Raw genomic sequence first — 17,207 nt, forward strand, 5'->3', positions numbered from 1 at the left:
CCTAGTACTCAACAAAATTTCTAGCATATGGTATCCATTATGTAAATGGATGAATGAATGAACTAACGAATAAACAGTATCGACTATGTGTTGAAATAGTATAATGCTTCACTGTTGTCAGATTTTTGTGAATAAACTGCTCTTTATTTCTGTATGCATAGGTTATGCCTGTGCTCTACAGAGGGACATTTTGGTTCAAGTGACTATACCTTTCACAACATTGGCTGTTTCTATAGCAACATCTTCAGATGGGAATCTACAGTAAGACATATTCTTGCATTTAATTTGTTGATACAGATAATTGTATAGATAGAAATATACACAGTCCTCTTTAAAACAATGTATAGTAGATGATTTTAAGGTAAACCTATGTTTATTTGTGCATCTGTATTAAAATATGTTACTTATAGTTATGTATTGAATGTATAAATGTATTTTTCTAACCTAGTATATTGAGCTGCATTTGTACTTAATATAATTAGAGGAAGATTTCAAGCTTTGAAATATATACCTTGAATGTGTACTGTGATTGTGGCTGCCAACACCATGTCTTATGTGAAAGGTTGTCTGAATTTTGCTTTGTGTTTGTTGATAACTGTGAACACCCCCGTCTTTGCACACTTGGTCTTAATGTTACTCACAAGAGTTGATGGGTGTGAACCTGTAGGAGAAGCGTGGCTGACTGATGACCTTGTTTCTAATAAAGAATGCAAGCCCGTTCATATTAACTCTTTTATGTTTTTCATAGAATATTCTGGATTAGACTGATATAACACTGTGTGTTCTCTATTATATATGTTTGTGAAAAATACCTTTTAATTTTTATTCTTTTGTATGTTTAGATTTCTATTGCTTTAAGGAATATAACCTTCATGACCAAGGAGAAGACTGCCCGACTCATCCCAAATGCTATCCAGATTGTTACAGAAAGAGAAAAGGTAAAAATATTTTCTGCCTTTGCCATGTTATATAATGTGAAGAAAATCTGCCTTGTACTGATTGTCAGCATTTGGAACATAGGCAGTTCTTCTTCGAGTTAGGAATCTCTCTATATATACACATTCTTAAATACTGTTGATTAACTATATAAATTGCTGACTATCTTTGTACTTAAAGTGTACAAGAACTTTCACTCATTACCATTTCTTCATTGTAAGAGATAGGGTAAGCATTAGCAAGATGTTCCCATGATTTCTAAGCTTTCTAATTATGTTGTGTTGTTTAGCCAATATCTACATGATGGCAAATAGTAAAATCTCTTGTGTTCAGAGATTTGTGTAACATTCAAGTAAGCACATAATTGTTATCTTTTTCTGATCTGGTAATTATTTTTAACTGCTTTTGCTTTTATTATTCACCTACAATAATTGCCATTTCTTAGACGAGATATATAAATGATCTCTCTATATCACCTGAAAAATTGATCAGGGCTCTGCAAGTAACATTAGGATCATAATACTAGGAAAGAAAAACAGATAAAGGAAAGTAGGAAAAAGAATGAAGGAAGGAAGGAAGAGAAGGGAAGAAACAGTGAATGAAGGTGTGAGAGAAAGAAGCAGTATAGTGAGTTTGACTCTGTGTAACTATAATATTTAGTCTTGTAAAGTTTCTTTCTATTGCACTTTAAGTGATTTATCTATTTTTTTGGCTCTGGGGTGTAAACACAGAGCCTCATACATGTTAGGTGATCACTGTACTACTAAGGTATATTTCCAACCCCCATATTTTTATTTATTTTCTCTTTGTGGTATTGTGGATTGGATCTAGGGAGAGCTGACCTACATCCCTAGCCCTTTTTAAAATTTTTGTTTTGAGACAAGGTTTCTGTAATGTCTTGAACTTGCAGTCATCTTTTCTTCTGCCTCCTGAGTAGCTGGGATTATGGGCGTGTGCCACTGTGTCTAGCTCTCCTTGTTTTTAGTTTTAAATATTCTTACCCTTCATAACACTTACTTAGTACTAAGACCTTTTTCCTCAAACTATTTCAGAATAAATTGTCACTGTGATGCTTCATCATCCTAGAAATTCTGTTGTGTACAAGGGATAATTAAAATATATCGTGACTAAGTTTTTGTTGGATAGTTGAACAGAACTGTTTGCAGTCTCGCTGTTTGAATTCCCACTTTATATGCTCCACTTTAGTATCTTAAACAACTATTTGTAACAGTACAGTATGTAAATATCAACTAGTGATTTCTTATTGTTTGTTTTTTTCTTTGAACGTATGTATTATTTCTACCCATTTTCTTTTTTGTTTAGTCTTTCTTTAAATAAAATTTTTAAAAAATATGGTGAATATTTTCATTTTAAAAACTCTTATTACAGTAAAAGACATAACCAAGCATGATGGGACAAGTATGTTTGAAGCAGGTTGAGTTGCTTCTTGGCCTTTTGGCTAAGATCACTTGAAGTGAGAGGGAGCATTTTGAGTGTTTTGTGGGGGATCAATATCAATGCCTTTTACTATACTAATTGTTAAAATTTAAACTTTTGTCTTATGTTGATCAAACTACATTGATTAAATGTTTGCAGCAATTTCTGTCAATAGAAACATAACCAATTACGGTATGTTCTTATCCATCTTATTAACCATTACGGTATGTCCTTATCCATCTTATTAATCAGATGTGACACTATGTAACTTTTGACTCTTCCTCAAAGTCAAAATGACAATGAAAGGTAAATGCTTTGAATCAATTCAGGCTATCCAGACAACCATGGTCTTGAAACTAGAGAAGGTCACAAAAGAGGACTTCAGAACTGCTTCCGAAAGCGGCAGAAAGACAGAATGAGCATGCCCAAAAGAGGGTGTCTATTTTGAAGTGGATTAATGGCAATGTCTTTTTCCATAGTAAGTTTTAACTTAAATCTTCACTGTATATTGTGATCATACTTCATATTTCAAGCAAAGACTTTGCTGGAAAGTTATTTTTCTTTATAATTATAATATTTTGACAAGGTACTTTGAAACCATTAACTCATCAAATTTTAAATTTATTCATATTTATTTACTTATGTTCATTTATTACACCACTGTGAACTCACATTATTTTTTATTTTTATTTTTTAATCTTTTTGAGACAGGGTTTCCCTATGCAGTTCAGGGAGATACTTTGTGTCTTAAGCTGGCCTCAGAATCGCAGCAGTCCTCCTGCCTCCCAAGTATTAGCATTACCATTGTGTCCACAACGACTGTACTTTTTGTTTTATTTAGTAAGTTTTAATCCATTCCTGGTCGTTCTTTCTGGCCAGTCTGTCACAGGGTCACTGTGTGGTGGCTGCACTCATCGTGCTCAGATCTGACCCCCTAGCACAAGACCACCTTCACGGACACTGCTTCCCTGCTCCACTGTGGCTCTGATATTCCTTTGTATGCTGCGCTGTTGGTAGCCACCTTTGATAATTTTAACATGGCAACCCTCCTGTGGCTCTGCCTTCTACCTCTGCCTCACACTTTTCTTGCTCTGTTCTTGTGTCACTGCTCTGTTCCAGGCCACCACACAAGTAGGGGCTCTTTTTACCTGTGAATTCTGACACTCCGAGTGGAACGACCCTTCTGTGTGGACACCCTTGCTATTTTTGGGTTCCAGTGCTCTGCTTTGAGTTACTGTAGCACCTCTGCCCCCATCCTCATCTTTAATGTGATGCCTACTTTTTAAAAAAAATTTTTTTAACCAAAGCCTTTAGGGATGGACTGTTCAGTAAGGAAGAACTATAATGTACTGATTTTTAACTTTACAGTGAATACATGCATACATTTTTATTGCTTAAAAAAATCATCAATTGAAGCACACACCTCCCCTCCCTGGTAAGTGGTGGCAGTGTGGCAGACTGCCACCTTTCCAGGGGGAGAACCAGCAGCAGCTCCTGAGATCCGCGCCATGTTGGAACTTAGGATGCTGGGAAACCAAACAACTAGCCTGCCAGTCCCTGCTAAGCAACAGTGAACCTACTGGTACATGGCCTAGAGTCAAACATCCTACTTCCCCTTCTCCTGTCCCCCACATTAGCAAATGGGAACCAGAAATCTGAGCGTCTCCTGGGAGGTTGACCATAGCAAATAAGGGGGATTTCCTTCTACCATCTCTTTGAAGGCAAATATTTTTATTACTGTTTTGCTCTATTCTGATTAATGGTACTGCTCTATTCAATATTCTGTTTTGATAAGTTCTGTAATGTTCTGTATTTCATCTCATTTTGATATACGTGATTGAAAGAACAACTATTATAAAGATAACAAAATATACTGTGATACCTATTCCTGTTATCCCAGTAACTTGCTGTGAAGTTCTGTACCAATTCCCCTGTACGATGTTAGTTGGCTTTATTCTGTCTTGTTTTGTTGTATTTTGTCATTTTCAAAATAAAATTTTAAAAAAATCATCAGTTTAAAAACTAACATCTTCCTCCATGCCCGTAATACTCAATCCCATTACCTTTCTGTAGATAAACACTATTATCAATTTGGTGGGGTTTTTTTTTTTGTTTTTTTGTTTTTGGTACCAAGGATCAAACTCACAACCTCGTGCTTGCCAGGCAGGTGCTTATGCCGCTGAGCTAAATCCCTGACTTTATTATCAATTTGGATTGTATCTTTTTAGACCTTTCAAACATTCTTCCTCTATATTTACTAATATGTGCATATATACATATAATTTTGCTTTTTTAAAAAGCAAATGCAGACTTATTCATGTTTTCTTCAGATGTCCTTTAGAAAAACTTCATCTCTTTTGGAGATACAAATGGACATGTACATAGATCATCTCTGCTTTTTAGAGTGCTATATATACTATTTCTCTGAATGGATATACTAGTTTATTTTTAATGTTTTGTTTGTATAAGTGATGCTGCAGTGAACAGTTTGACCTTTTTAAACTTATATGTGACTGTTTCTAGTACGTGTCATAGAATTTCTGGGTCCAGCATTTTAATTTTGCTCATGATAATAGCATGCACTAACATTTACTGAGTATTATGTTCTAGGAGTTGTTTTAAACTCTTGCCATATGTTTTCTCATTTAATTCTTACAGAAATTTGCTACTATGTTTATTTTCCTTTTGCAGATGAGGAAACCAAAGAAAAGTGACACAAAGTTGTAAGACATCTAAGTGCTGGTCAGAGCCAGTGCAGGCAGTTTATACAGGACATAGTGTGAACTTCTTGTGTTAGCTCAGTGAGTTCTTTGTCATGGGGAGAAACTGTAATACTAAATTTTCGTCCTTTTTGTGTAGTCCAGATTATAGAAGGCTAGTCACGGTTCTTTTGTTTTAGGTTCTAGAATATGTTTTGTACCCCAGCAACTTGATATATCCTTTCTTAGAACTATTCTCAAATTAAGGACCTTATTACTGAACCAAGATTTATTAATAATACATTTATAAGTTGAATATCTAGTAAGGAATAAAGGAAGGTGGTGGTTTTCTATAATCATCCAGGATATTGGGAGTCATAAGGTGCTGGGAATGTGGTGGTTTACGTATAAAAATGGATAAAATTAATAGCAATATTTAGTTCAAGAAGTAAGGATTAGTAAGCATAAAACACTGGTGGAAATGAGATGAGAGATTTTTCTGATCTATACATTGAAACACAGAGTTGTAAAGTTATTTAAACTAAGCCAAACAGGCTTAAGAAAAGGAAATAGGACATAATAGTAAGTAGTAATCATTGGGTTAAACATTATGTTTCTAATAGTATTTGAAACACACTTGGCTATATCTTCTATATAAACAGTCTTGCTTTGTGACGAATCTACAAGAAGAATTAAATTCAGTGAACAGGAAACATCACTTTGAACTCTTTTTATGGAAAACATTAATATTCAAACATAGTTTGACATGTGATTTAATAACTCCAGCCTAAAACTAAGCTTTCTTATTTCTAAAGATAACTAATTAGTCTTTTTTTTTTTTTTGTCTTTTTCATTTTTATCGGTACCGGAGATCGAACTCACGACCGCCTGCTTGCAAGGCAGGTGCTTATGCCGCTGAGCTAAACCCCCAACCCCTCTAAAGATAACTAATTAGTCTTAAGGATCACTAAGTAGATGATTAAAAGAGATCACACACCGAGCAGTTTTATTTTTTTGTTTATTTGAGACAGGGGCTTGCCAAGTAGTACAGGCTGGTCTCAAACTGATGGTCATCCTCCTGTGTCAGCCTCCTGAATGCTGAAATTACAGAAATGTACCACCATGCCCAGTGATAGGTTGAACTTAAGGGTGTCTCATGTCACATTTTCTCATAAAAGCATTTTAAAACATGATTTTGCAAAAGTCAATTAAGTGCAGAAAAATATATAGGGTTGGAAGCAAACAGAATTACAGATTGAAACGTGCTACTTTCCTGACACCACATTTAAAGAAAAGCTCAGCGTTAACGTGAGTATATTGTATCTGTAGTTATCAGAGATTACTATTTTTGGAATTTTTAAAAGACTATGAACCAGGTGTGGTGGCATACGGCTATGATCCCAGCAATTGGGAGGCTGAGGCAGGAGGATTATTGTAAGTTTGAGACCAGTGTGGGCTATAAAGTGAGCTCAAGGCCAGCCTGCACTGTATAGCGAGACCCTGTCTCAAAAAAGACCCCCCCCCAAAAGAGTATGAAAAATGACAAAATTAAAATTGGTATTCTTTTTCTTTTCTTCTCTTTTATTTTATTGGTACCAGGGATTGAACTCATGAGCTCATGTTTGTCAGGCAGGCGCTTGTGCCACTAAGCTAAACCCCCAGCCTAAAATTAATAGTCTTGTGTGCATCTTTGAAATATACTATTTGTGTTTATTCTTTGTGTATCCTTGGCTTATAGGTAAGCAATTCATATTGCAAAATTCAGAGTAAAATAAAATGTTCATTATTTACTTTGATTTTAATAAACTGTGGTAAACATAGTTACTTGTTCAAATCTTTCCCCCTCAGTAAATACTAAAAAAATTATTTGCTGTAAAATACTGTTTGTTGTAAGTCACAATTTGTAAAGACACTTTGTTCATACAAGTGTTTTTATCATTATAATAAAAAATAGTACATAGCAATAAATAGCCAGAGTAAATTGCAATGATGACTGACTTGTTTGCGTTGACTACAGTAATTGTCCACAGACCTTCATGATGGATACTTGCTCCTTTTTTTCTGTGACACTAAAATTGTCTTATTACTCTTCTTTGCAGTTTTTTTTTTACATCTTTTGGTGCCAGGGATAGAAGTTACCTCAGATATTTAGGTTGTGGCAGAATGTATTATTAGATAAGTTAAGTGTTTATACTGGAGGCAGGTGCTTATTATAATCAGAACCTTACAGTATGTACTTAAACACAATTTATGAAGAGTTCTTTTTTATTCTTTTGAATCTAATTTTGACTAGACTTTTCAAATTCTAAGAAGAAACTTTGAGCAAAGATATCCCTAGTTACAAGTGAAAATGTTAACTGCAATCCTCAGGGTAATCACCAAGAAAATAATTTTTAAAATATAGTAAAAGAAACATCAAAGGACTGAAAATGTTACATGATAAAATATATATTTGACACACAAGGAGTCTGTAATGGTAGAACAGAGTACACAAAAGATATGATATAGGAAATGGAGCACGGTAGATATTATATAGATCATTAAACATCATTAGATACTTCAATCAAAAGGCAGCGATTGTGCAATAAAGAATGTCCACCTATATACTATCTACAAGAGATGAGTTAGATTCAAAGGTACTATTATACTGAAATTAAAGGAAGGAAAATAATAATTTATATAAATAGTAACCAAAAAAGAACAGAAGCAAAAATAGGCAAAATAGATTGAAAGGTCATAATTAATAAAGACAGTGTTTTATAGTAATAAAAGGACCAATTCACCTGGAATTCATAGCATTCATAAACATATATGCATATAGTAACAGACTCCTGTAATATATGATGCAAATAATGACAGAATTGAAGAAATAAAGAGGCAAGTCAGCAATAATAGCTGGAGACTTCAGCACCCCACTTTTAGTGATGAATAGAACAAGTAGACAGATGGTCAGCAAGGAAGGAGAAGGCGTGAACAACCCTGTAAACTTAACTAGAAAACAATCCCGCTGATGCTCTGGCCAACAATCGCAGAAGATCCATCTTTCTCAAGAGTGCACAAACATTTTCTGGAGTAGACCATAAACACGGTTATAAAACCAGCTTCAATATGTTTAAGATAAGTGACAACAAAATATGCTTTTTGACCAGAATGGAATGAAATTACAAATCAACTTTGGGAAATTCAGTGGGAAGTGGAAATTTCTACTTTGGAAATTTCTACTTTAGACACTCTGCAGGAAGAAATTGCAAGAGAAAAGGGAGAATGCGTTAAATGAAAACAAAAATGTAACATCCCAAGACTTAAGGGATGCAGATAAAGAATTATGGAGAGGGAAATTTTTAACTGTAAACACCTGATTTAAAAAGAATAATCTGGAATCAATAAGCAAAATCTACCTTAAGAAACTGGAAAAAGGAATTGAACTAAATTTATTCCAAGCAGAATGAAGGAAATAATAAAACCTACAGCAGAAATGAGTGAAATAGATGATAAAAAAATAGACAATTGAAAAAAATGGGAGAAATAAAAATTGGCAACTTTTTATCTAGATTGATCAATAAAGAAGACAAATTAAATTGGAAGTGAAAGTATTAACTTTCTATTAACATTACTACTGACTTTATAGAAATAAAAAGATTACAAGGGAACATTTCAGATAATTGTGTGCCAATAATTGGTTATTTAAATGAAATGGACAAACAGCTGGAAACTCACAAAACTGACTCAAGCAGAAATAGAAAATCGCAGCAAACATATAACAGAGATTGAATTAGTAATAAAAAAGGCTATTTAAAAAAAAAGCCTGTCTACAAAGAGAAACCCAGACCCAGATGTTTTCACTGTAGATTCTATTACATATTAAGAGTAGAATTAGCACCATTCCTTTGGAGAGCGTTCCAAAACGTGGAAGTGGAAAAGGCTTCTCATGGTGTTTCCACCGTGCTCTGTCACCGAAATCAGACCAAAAAAATCACAAGGAAACTGCAGTCCCTTATGAATATGCACACAGACATTCTGAACAAGATTATAGGCATACAAAATCCAGCAGCATATAAAGAAGGTTACTTGCCGTTACCAACAGAGGAGGAGTAGCAGGGAGGCAGCACTGCAATGAGGAGATGCTAGCAAGGGGCCCTAAGTGCCAGCTGTGCAAGATGAGCGCATTCTGGAGACCCAATCTCATCCTGAGGACTGTAGTTAACAACCTATGTATTGTCTACTTAAGATTTGCTGAAAGGGTGTGTTCTCACGATGAAAGAAAACAATGTCAACCAAGTGATGGGTATATAGGTTAATTAACTTGAAGATCACGGTGTATACATATGTCAAAATATCAATGTATACCTTAAATGTATATGTGTTATTTGCTAATTAAACCTCGGTAAAGGTGGAAAAAAATTAAACCAAGTGTTGAAAATGTAGAGAAACTGACCTTCAAATGCATTGCTGATGAGGTTGTAATATGGTACAGGCTCTCTGAAAAAAAGTTGAGCAGTTCCTCAAAATGTTTCACAGAGATTACAACATAACCCAGCAATTACACTCCCAATATATATGGGTGAGATTTGAGGGTATCTGTTCATGTAAAAACTTATACTCAAACGTTCACAGCAGCATTATTTATAATACCCAAAAGAGTGGAAAAGACTGTCCATTGACTAATGAATGGACACATAAAATGTGTGTCCACACAAAGGAATATTAATCAGCAATAAAAAGCAGTGAATTACTGATACATGCTACAACATGAATGACCTTTCAAACATTCTGTTATGTAGCAGAAGCCAGTCACAAAACAGCATGTATTGTGCGATTCTGTTCGAAGGAATGTCCATTTTAGATCATTTTTTTTGTTGTTTTTTGAGACAAGGTCTCACTCTGCAGTTCAGACTGGCTTTAGACTCACTGTATAGTCCAGGATGGTTTTGAACTTACAATGATCCTCCTGCCTCAGCCTCCCCAGAGCTGGGATTACAGGCATGTGCCACCATGCCTCATTTTGGATAATTAAAATAATAACAAAATGTGTTTTCTGACCAGATTCTGAGACTATGACCTCATCTAGGCAAGTTTATAGAAATAGAAAGTAAATTTATTGCCAGGGGAAGGAATACATGGGAAGTGACTGGTATTGGATTCCGATACTTAGATTGATGAAATGTCCTAAAATTAGCAGTGGATGTTGTATAATTCTGGACGTACCAAATGCTACCGAATTGTACAATAGTGGTGAATTTTATGGTATGCGAATTTAGCACAATAGAGTTATTTTTTAAAAAAGGATTAGGAGGGAAAGGAAAATGTCCAGCAGATAAGAAAAGCTCCCTAGGGGCTGGGGATTTAGCTCAGCGGCATAAGCGCCTGCCTTGCAAAAAAAAAAAAAGAAAAGCTCCCTGCCTTGGGGTGCAGCTCAGTGGTACAGTCCTTTCTGCCAGTGAGAGGCCCTGGGCTCCATCCCCAGCCTGTGCAGCCTGGCTTAGGGCAGATGGGAACTTAACCTACCCTCTTCCCACTCTTCAGCCAGCCACTTCACTGAAGTGGCTGTATTTTGGCTTCTTTGGGTTGAATAGGTTCTTGAACTCAGCTGCTGAGGACAGATTCTTTAAACTGTACCCTGCTCCGGGTGCTTTCATGTTACCACAGTGCAGGGCTGAGGCAGTGGTGGAGTCACTTCCTGTGACTCCTGGAGTCACAGGAAGTCAAGACATAGGAGGTAGAGAGGAGAAAGGCCAAGTCCAGCTTCCCCAAATCGTGGGCCTATGAGTCCTTTTTGGTGTTTGGCTACCCTGGCTGTGTTGTGCCCATGCTGCCGACTTAAGCAATGCCCTCCCTAAGGGACAATTTGACAGTGCCAGTCCCTCAGAGCAGGACACCCATCCACAGAGGTATGGCACAGATGCATAGAGCACCACTTCTGCACGTCCCCCTGCCAGGTTGTGCTGCTGAGAAGCCTGGTTCACCAAGGTAAGTTGTCAAGTCAGATCCTCTTTTGGAATTACTGCCTGCTGTTCTCATTAGCACAGCTGACTACTCCACTGTTGTCCTAGGAACCTGGGTAACCCATCCCCAGATGCCAAGTCTTCAAGCACTCTGGGAATTTCCATGTGCTTTCCCTTATTCTAAAAATGAACAGAAGAGGCTATAGCAACCTATTCTTGGTCATACTGGGTCTGAGTGTCCGCCACGAATTGCACTGTGTTTATCACATGCAAGTTAAATTGGAGACATTTCTGTATAAAAATAAATACTTCCAGGGAGGTGATAAGCTCAGGTTCACAGATGAGATCCTGATGTTATTTGTGTTCTCGATGTATTCCTGTAGAATACCACAATCTTTGCATTATTTGTACCTTTACATCTTTGGATTATTTGTTTGTCTTTAATAATGTTTTTGTGCAACTTTATTTCATGTGCACAGTATCCTCTAATAAGCAAAATGATGGCAATTTCTGTTCTGTAATAAGACAAGAAACAAAATCATATAGTATGCATTCCATACTGTATAATATTGTTCCAATTTGAATTTTAGAATTTTGCAGAAAAAAACTAGGAAAACATACAGAGAAGCAGTTTTCTTTGATGTACCTGGTCATCTTTGAAGAATAATGCTGATGTCTGTAACAATAGTAACTCCGATTTTTGAAGTATTCGGTGCCAAACACATTAGGTGCTTGGTATAGTTTCCCTTGTCTTTTAGGTCTTTTAAAATGATAAAACCCCATTGTTTATATTTCTTGATCTCTTAAAGATCAGTTAAAGAAGAAAATAAAGAAAAAAAATCCATAGAATTATACAGTGTACCTATAAAATTCTACAAAAATCTTTTAAGTAACTCCAATGCATTTTTAATTTATTTTATGTGTGTTCAAATATTTTTAGAGAGTTTAAATTCTTTTTTTTTATTTAAGGAGAAAAAAGAAAAAAACAGAAAAAGGGTACAAGTAATACAAAATTTAAAAAATAAACAGTAAGAAATCACTAGTTAATAGACTACATATTCTCACCTTAGAAATAGTTGTTCAAGTTACAAAATTGAAGCATATAAAATGAACTTTCAAATAGTGAGAGTGCAAATAGTTTTGTTCAATGATCCGAAAAAACTCAGTAATATGGTTATCTGTCTTGTACACCCAAACATACATGCAGTTATATCCTTTAGAGCACTTTCTTTTCCTTTCTTTTGTACAATGACAATTACACATTTTGGGTTTTATTACTCCCACAGTTCTCATTCCTTTTTTTTGAAGAGAGTAAAACCAAATGCAACATATCAGAACAGAGTCAGTCAAATCAAAAGGATGGACATAATAGCTAATGTAAAAACAAAATACAAGTGATCAACAATGGTTACCATACTGCCTCTTGCTATTTTAAGAAGAATTGCCAGTTATAATAAAATTGAACAAAACACTAAAGAATAAAACCAAAGCATTGGAGACATTACAGGTCTTTAAAAGAAGATAATAGTCAACCGGAATGGGCGTCATAATGAATCTTATTGTCTTCACAGTTTTGCCTATACTTTTGAACTTGGTACTATCAAGCAAAGCAGAATAGAGGAAAATCAGTCAAAACACGATGGTGAGGGCAATACAGGATTTCAAATGAAATTAATAGGAAATCAAAGTAGGTTACTATAATGTATCCTGCTATTTTTATTTTTCCCTTAATTAAAAAGATAAAAAGGAAAAAGTAAATAATTTTTTAAAAAGGGGGGGATTGAGAAAAAAGAAGGCATAACAACAGAACAGTGCAGGTCAAAACATAACCATTTAAGCAAAATAGTGTTTCACCACAAGATATCCTGACATAAAAATAGTTACCATAGTGTCTCTTTCCTTGAAATCTTTGAGTATAACTTCGTATACTGTAGCACCAAACATATCAAGACACTATAAAACCATTCAAGAGAATGACATTATTACAGAGTATTTAGAACCAATTAACAAAAAATGAACAATGGTTTCTGTATAATTTCCTTGTCTATAAAATTTTTACTTATATTATCATATATAATAAAATCCAATAAGATACAACCTTTTAAGACCGATGGAGACAGAAGAATACAAGTTTGATGGGACTTCAAAACAAAATGATACTAAATCAGCACTAGCTATTATGATGTCTTGTTTTCTCCAAAATAGCTGTTCCTACCATCTGATCTTTTCTGCCTCATTTCTGTTGAGCTCTTTTTCTGTTGTTTGTTGTCAGTTTGTCTTCTTCATTTTGCTTTCTGCTCCATTCATTGTGGCTTCTCTGCAACTATTTCTGGAATCTTGGTATTGTCCTTTTTTAGAATATCCTGCAGTATTCTCTGTAGCGTTGAATTGGTGGTTGCAAATTCCCCTAGTTCCCTTTTATCCTGGAAACACCTTGTTTTTCCATCAATTTCTAGGGACAGTTGTGCAGGATATATCAATCTTGGCTGGAGGTTATTATCTTTCAAAGCTTGAATTATTCCCCCCATGCTCTTCGTGATTTGATGGTTTGTGCTGAGAAGTCTGCTGTGATTCTGATGGATGTTCCCTTGTAAGTGATCTGTTTCTTGTCTCTGACGGCTTTTAATATTGTGTTCTTATATTGTATTTCTGGAATTTTGATTATTATATGCCTGGGTGTAGCTCTGTTTGGGTTGTAGGTGGCTGGGGTCCTGTATGCCTCGTACATCTGAGTATCTTTACCATTTGCTAAATTAGGGAAATTCTCTTGGATTATTTCTGTGAATAGCTTTTGTAGTCCATTTGTTTGTGTCTCTACTTTTTCTTTTATGTTCTTAATTCTTAAGTTATAGATCCTCTTATCATCTTGTAGCCTTTGTATTATTGCTGTTTGTTTTCTTGTTATTTTAAAGAAGTTTTTCATTTCATGCTCCCACATTACAAATCTGCCCTCCAATTCAGATAATCTATCCTTAGTTTCTTTCAAGCTGTTATGCCAGTTTTCGATAGAGTTTTTAAGTTTCCTGGTAATCTCTTTGAACCTGCTTCACATATTCTATATTTTCTCCATCAAACAATTCTCCCCTTTTGTTCTGTTCTTCCATTCCACCGTCTGTTTTTTCTTGGGCGGTGTTTAGCATTTCTCTAACTATTCTACTTATATCTTGCTGCCGGTCGTTAATAACTTCATTCCTGAACTTGTCTATGAGGCTCTGGAGATAGCGCCTTATGTCTATTGATGCCATGTCTGATATTGCATGTTTCTCAGGATTGGGGGTCGAGGACCCTTTCTTGTTGCTCCCTCTTCCCATATTTTTTGTTCCTTTTATACAAGCAAATATAGGAGGCCCAGTTTCTTTCTTTGTCGGTTACAGTTGGTTTGAATTGCATTGGCTAGGTGTTCCCGCCCACTGCAATGTACTAGGGAAACAGAGACCTGGGCAGCCTCTGCTGGGCCCACCCCTCCAGGTCAACCTACCGAAGGTTTCACTGCCAGGGTGCACCGCCAGGCAGTGGGACTGGGACCTGGTTTGGGCTAGACTACTGGGTCTTAGTCAGCGGTGTCACGCAGGCCAGGCACTGCCCACCAATCCCACTTGAGAGGGGAATATGTGACTGAAGTCACTACAACAACCTGTTCCGGCTAGTATGCTCGGTCCCAGTATGTCCATTGCTGAAACCTCCTACTCTATGGAAGGGTCCCCAATCCGCTTACTCGCTGCAAGATGATGCAGGGCTCCCTGCCAGTCCCACTCTTAACTCCATTCACCACTTCCCACTCTCAGAGCTCTCGCGCCTCTCTCTTTGCCGCACCGATTAGGACACAGCAGCGGCTGCAGGAAATTCAAATCGCAGCTTCCAGTGGCGCGGGGTCCAGCTTTCGCGCAGAGACCTTATCTATTCCTGTTATATCACCGGGATTGCGTTTCCAATTGGTTTCTCTTAGATTAGTTCGTTCCTGAGTCAGCAAAGTGTATCTCCCCTTGCTTAGGATTTCTTGCCTGGCACCATTCCTGGATTTTAAGTGCGGTTTCTCAGAGAGCCTCCGTAGCTGCTGCTATCTATCCGCCATCTTCTCCCGGAAGTCCCGAGAGTTTATTTTTTTAAATTCTATTTAAAAGGAAAAAGAGAAAAAACAAAACAAAATACAGGGGTGCAAGGGTACAAGTAATACAGAACTACAAAAAAAAAAAACAGTAAGAAATCACCAGTTAATAGACTACACATTATCGTCTTAGAGATAGTTGCTTAAGTCACAGTATCAAAGCATACAAAGTGGACATTCAAACAGGAAGACTGCAAACAGTTGTGTTCAATGATCCAACCAAAAACATTAATATGGTCAGGTATTTAACACCCCTAAACACACTTGCAGTTGTATCCTTTAGAACACTTTTTTTCCCTCTCTTTTTTACAACAAAATTTACACATTTTGGGTTTTATTACTCCTTAGTTCTTATTACTTTTTTTTTTTTGGAAGAGAATAAAGTCAAGTATGGCAAAACAAAGCTGTCAGTCAAAACCAAGGATAGACATAGTACATGATGTAAGAACAGAGTACAAGATTATCAACAATGGTTATCAACAATGTCTCTTGTTTCCATAAAAAGAATGGTCTATCTCATTAGATATTATAAAGTTGAACAAAACAGTAGAGAACAAGACCAATAAAACTTAAACATTGTAAACATTACAGGACTTCCAAAGGAGATAATAGAATGGGCATCTTAGTGCCTTCAAAATAGTTGCCTAGGCTCGGAGAACATGGCGGACAGACGACAGCAACTACTGAAGCCTCTCTGAAAGGCTCGGCTCAGAGGCCAGGAATGATGCGGACTAAGGAGAAACGAACCAGTAGAGATATGCTCTGCTGACTCAGGAACGAACTGGGCTGAGAGAATCCAACTTAGAATACAGTCCTGGCGCTAAAATAGGAACAGAAAAGTCTCGGTGTAGAGGCTCGACCCCGCGCCATTGGAAACCGCGATTTGGGTTTCCCGCTGCCCGGCGGCTGGCTGCCTCCACAGCGGCTCGGCAAGGAGAGACGTGCCCGCCGAGCTCTGGGAACGGGAGTCTGCGAACGGAGTTGAAAACAGGACGGACAAGGAGGAAAACTGACTGGTGGCGAGGTGAGCAAGAAACTGACTCCCTACCACAGTTTGACTCCAGCGGAGGTTTTTCTAGGCTCGGGCAGTCCTGTAAGAGCAGGGCGCGGTGGCAACTCCAGCCACACATTCCCCTCTCGGACGGGATTGGTGAAAAGTACCTGGCCTGAGTGACGCTGCTGGTGGACTCCCTAGGCTGGCCTAACCCAGATCCCAGAGCCTGACGGTGGCCCGGAGGAGCGACCGACTCCCGCGTAGGCTGCCTCCTCCGCAACTCCCTGGGGCGCAGCGGTGGGCGGGAACAACTAGCCAGCGCAATTTGATCAGGCTGTGGCTGACAGGCAGGGAAGCCGGGCCTCCTATGTAAGATTGCATTTTATAAGGAACAGAAAATATGGGGAAGGGAAGCAACAAAAAAGGCTCCTCGGCCCCCAATCCTGAGAATCAGGCAATAGAGGACACTGCACCAATATACATTAAGCACAATCTAGAGAGCCTCATAGACCAATTCAGGAATGAAGTTATCAATGACCTGAAGCTAGAAGTATGCAGAATAGTTAGAGAAATGCTAAGCACCACCCAGGAAAAAGCAGATGGTGGAATGGAAGAACAGAAAAAGAGGGGAGAATTGCTTGATGGAGAAAACAGAGAAAGCATTGAGTATGTGAAGCAGGTTCAAAGGGACTATCAAGAAATTAAGAAGTCTATCCAAGACTGGCATAACAGCTTGAAAGAAACTAAGGACAGACTATCTGAATTGGAGGGCAGACTTGAAACATGGGAGAATGAAATGAAAAACTTCTTAAAAATAACAAAGAAACACACAGCAATAATACAAAGACAAGAAGATGATAAGAGGAGCCACAACTTAAGGATTAAGAACATAAAAGAAGAAGTAGGGACACAAACAAGTGAACTACAAAAGCTACTCACAGAAATAATCCAGGAGAATTTTCCTAATTTAGCAAAAGGTAAAGATACTCAGATGTATGAGGCATACAGGACCCCAGCTACCTACAACCCTAACAGAGAAACACCCAGGCATATAATAATAAAAATTCCAGAAATTCAATACAAGAACAGAATAT

The 17,207-nt window shown here is 37.1% G+C and overlaps 1 protein-coding gene across 4 annotated transcripts in view; it reads left to right on the forward strand.

Moving 5' to 3' along the window:
- Gramd1c (GRAM domain containing 1C) overlaps positions 1-17,207 on the forward strand; it is a 139,153-nt gene that overhangs the window by 53,226 nt on the left and 68,720 nt on the right. For all 4 annotated transcript variants that reach the window (XM_063224996.1, XM_063224999.1, XM_063224997.1 and 1 more), the window contains 2 exons: positions 162-261; positions 843-938. In XM_063224996.1, coding sequence (XP_063081066.1) covers positions 162-261; positions 843-938 — 196 coding nt within the window. The remainder of the gene's footprint in view (positions 1-161; positions 262-842; positions 939-17,207) is intronic.

Source organism: Cavia porcellus, unplaced genomic scaffold, assembly GCF_034190915.1.
Source record: "Cavia porcellus strain 051 isolate PalLab524CR breed Dunkin Hartley unplaced genomic scaffold, mCavPor4.1 scaffold_15, whole genome shotgun sequence".
Lineage (NCBI taxonomy): Eukaryota > Metazoa > Chordata > Mammalia > Rodentia > Caviidae > Cavia > Cavia porcellus.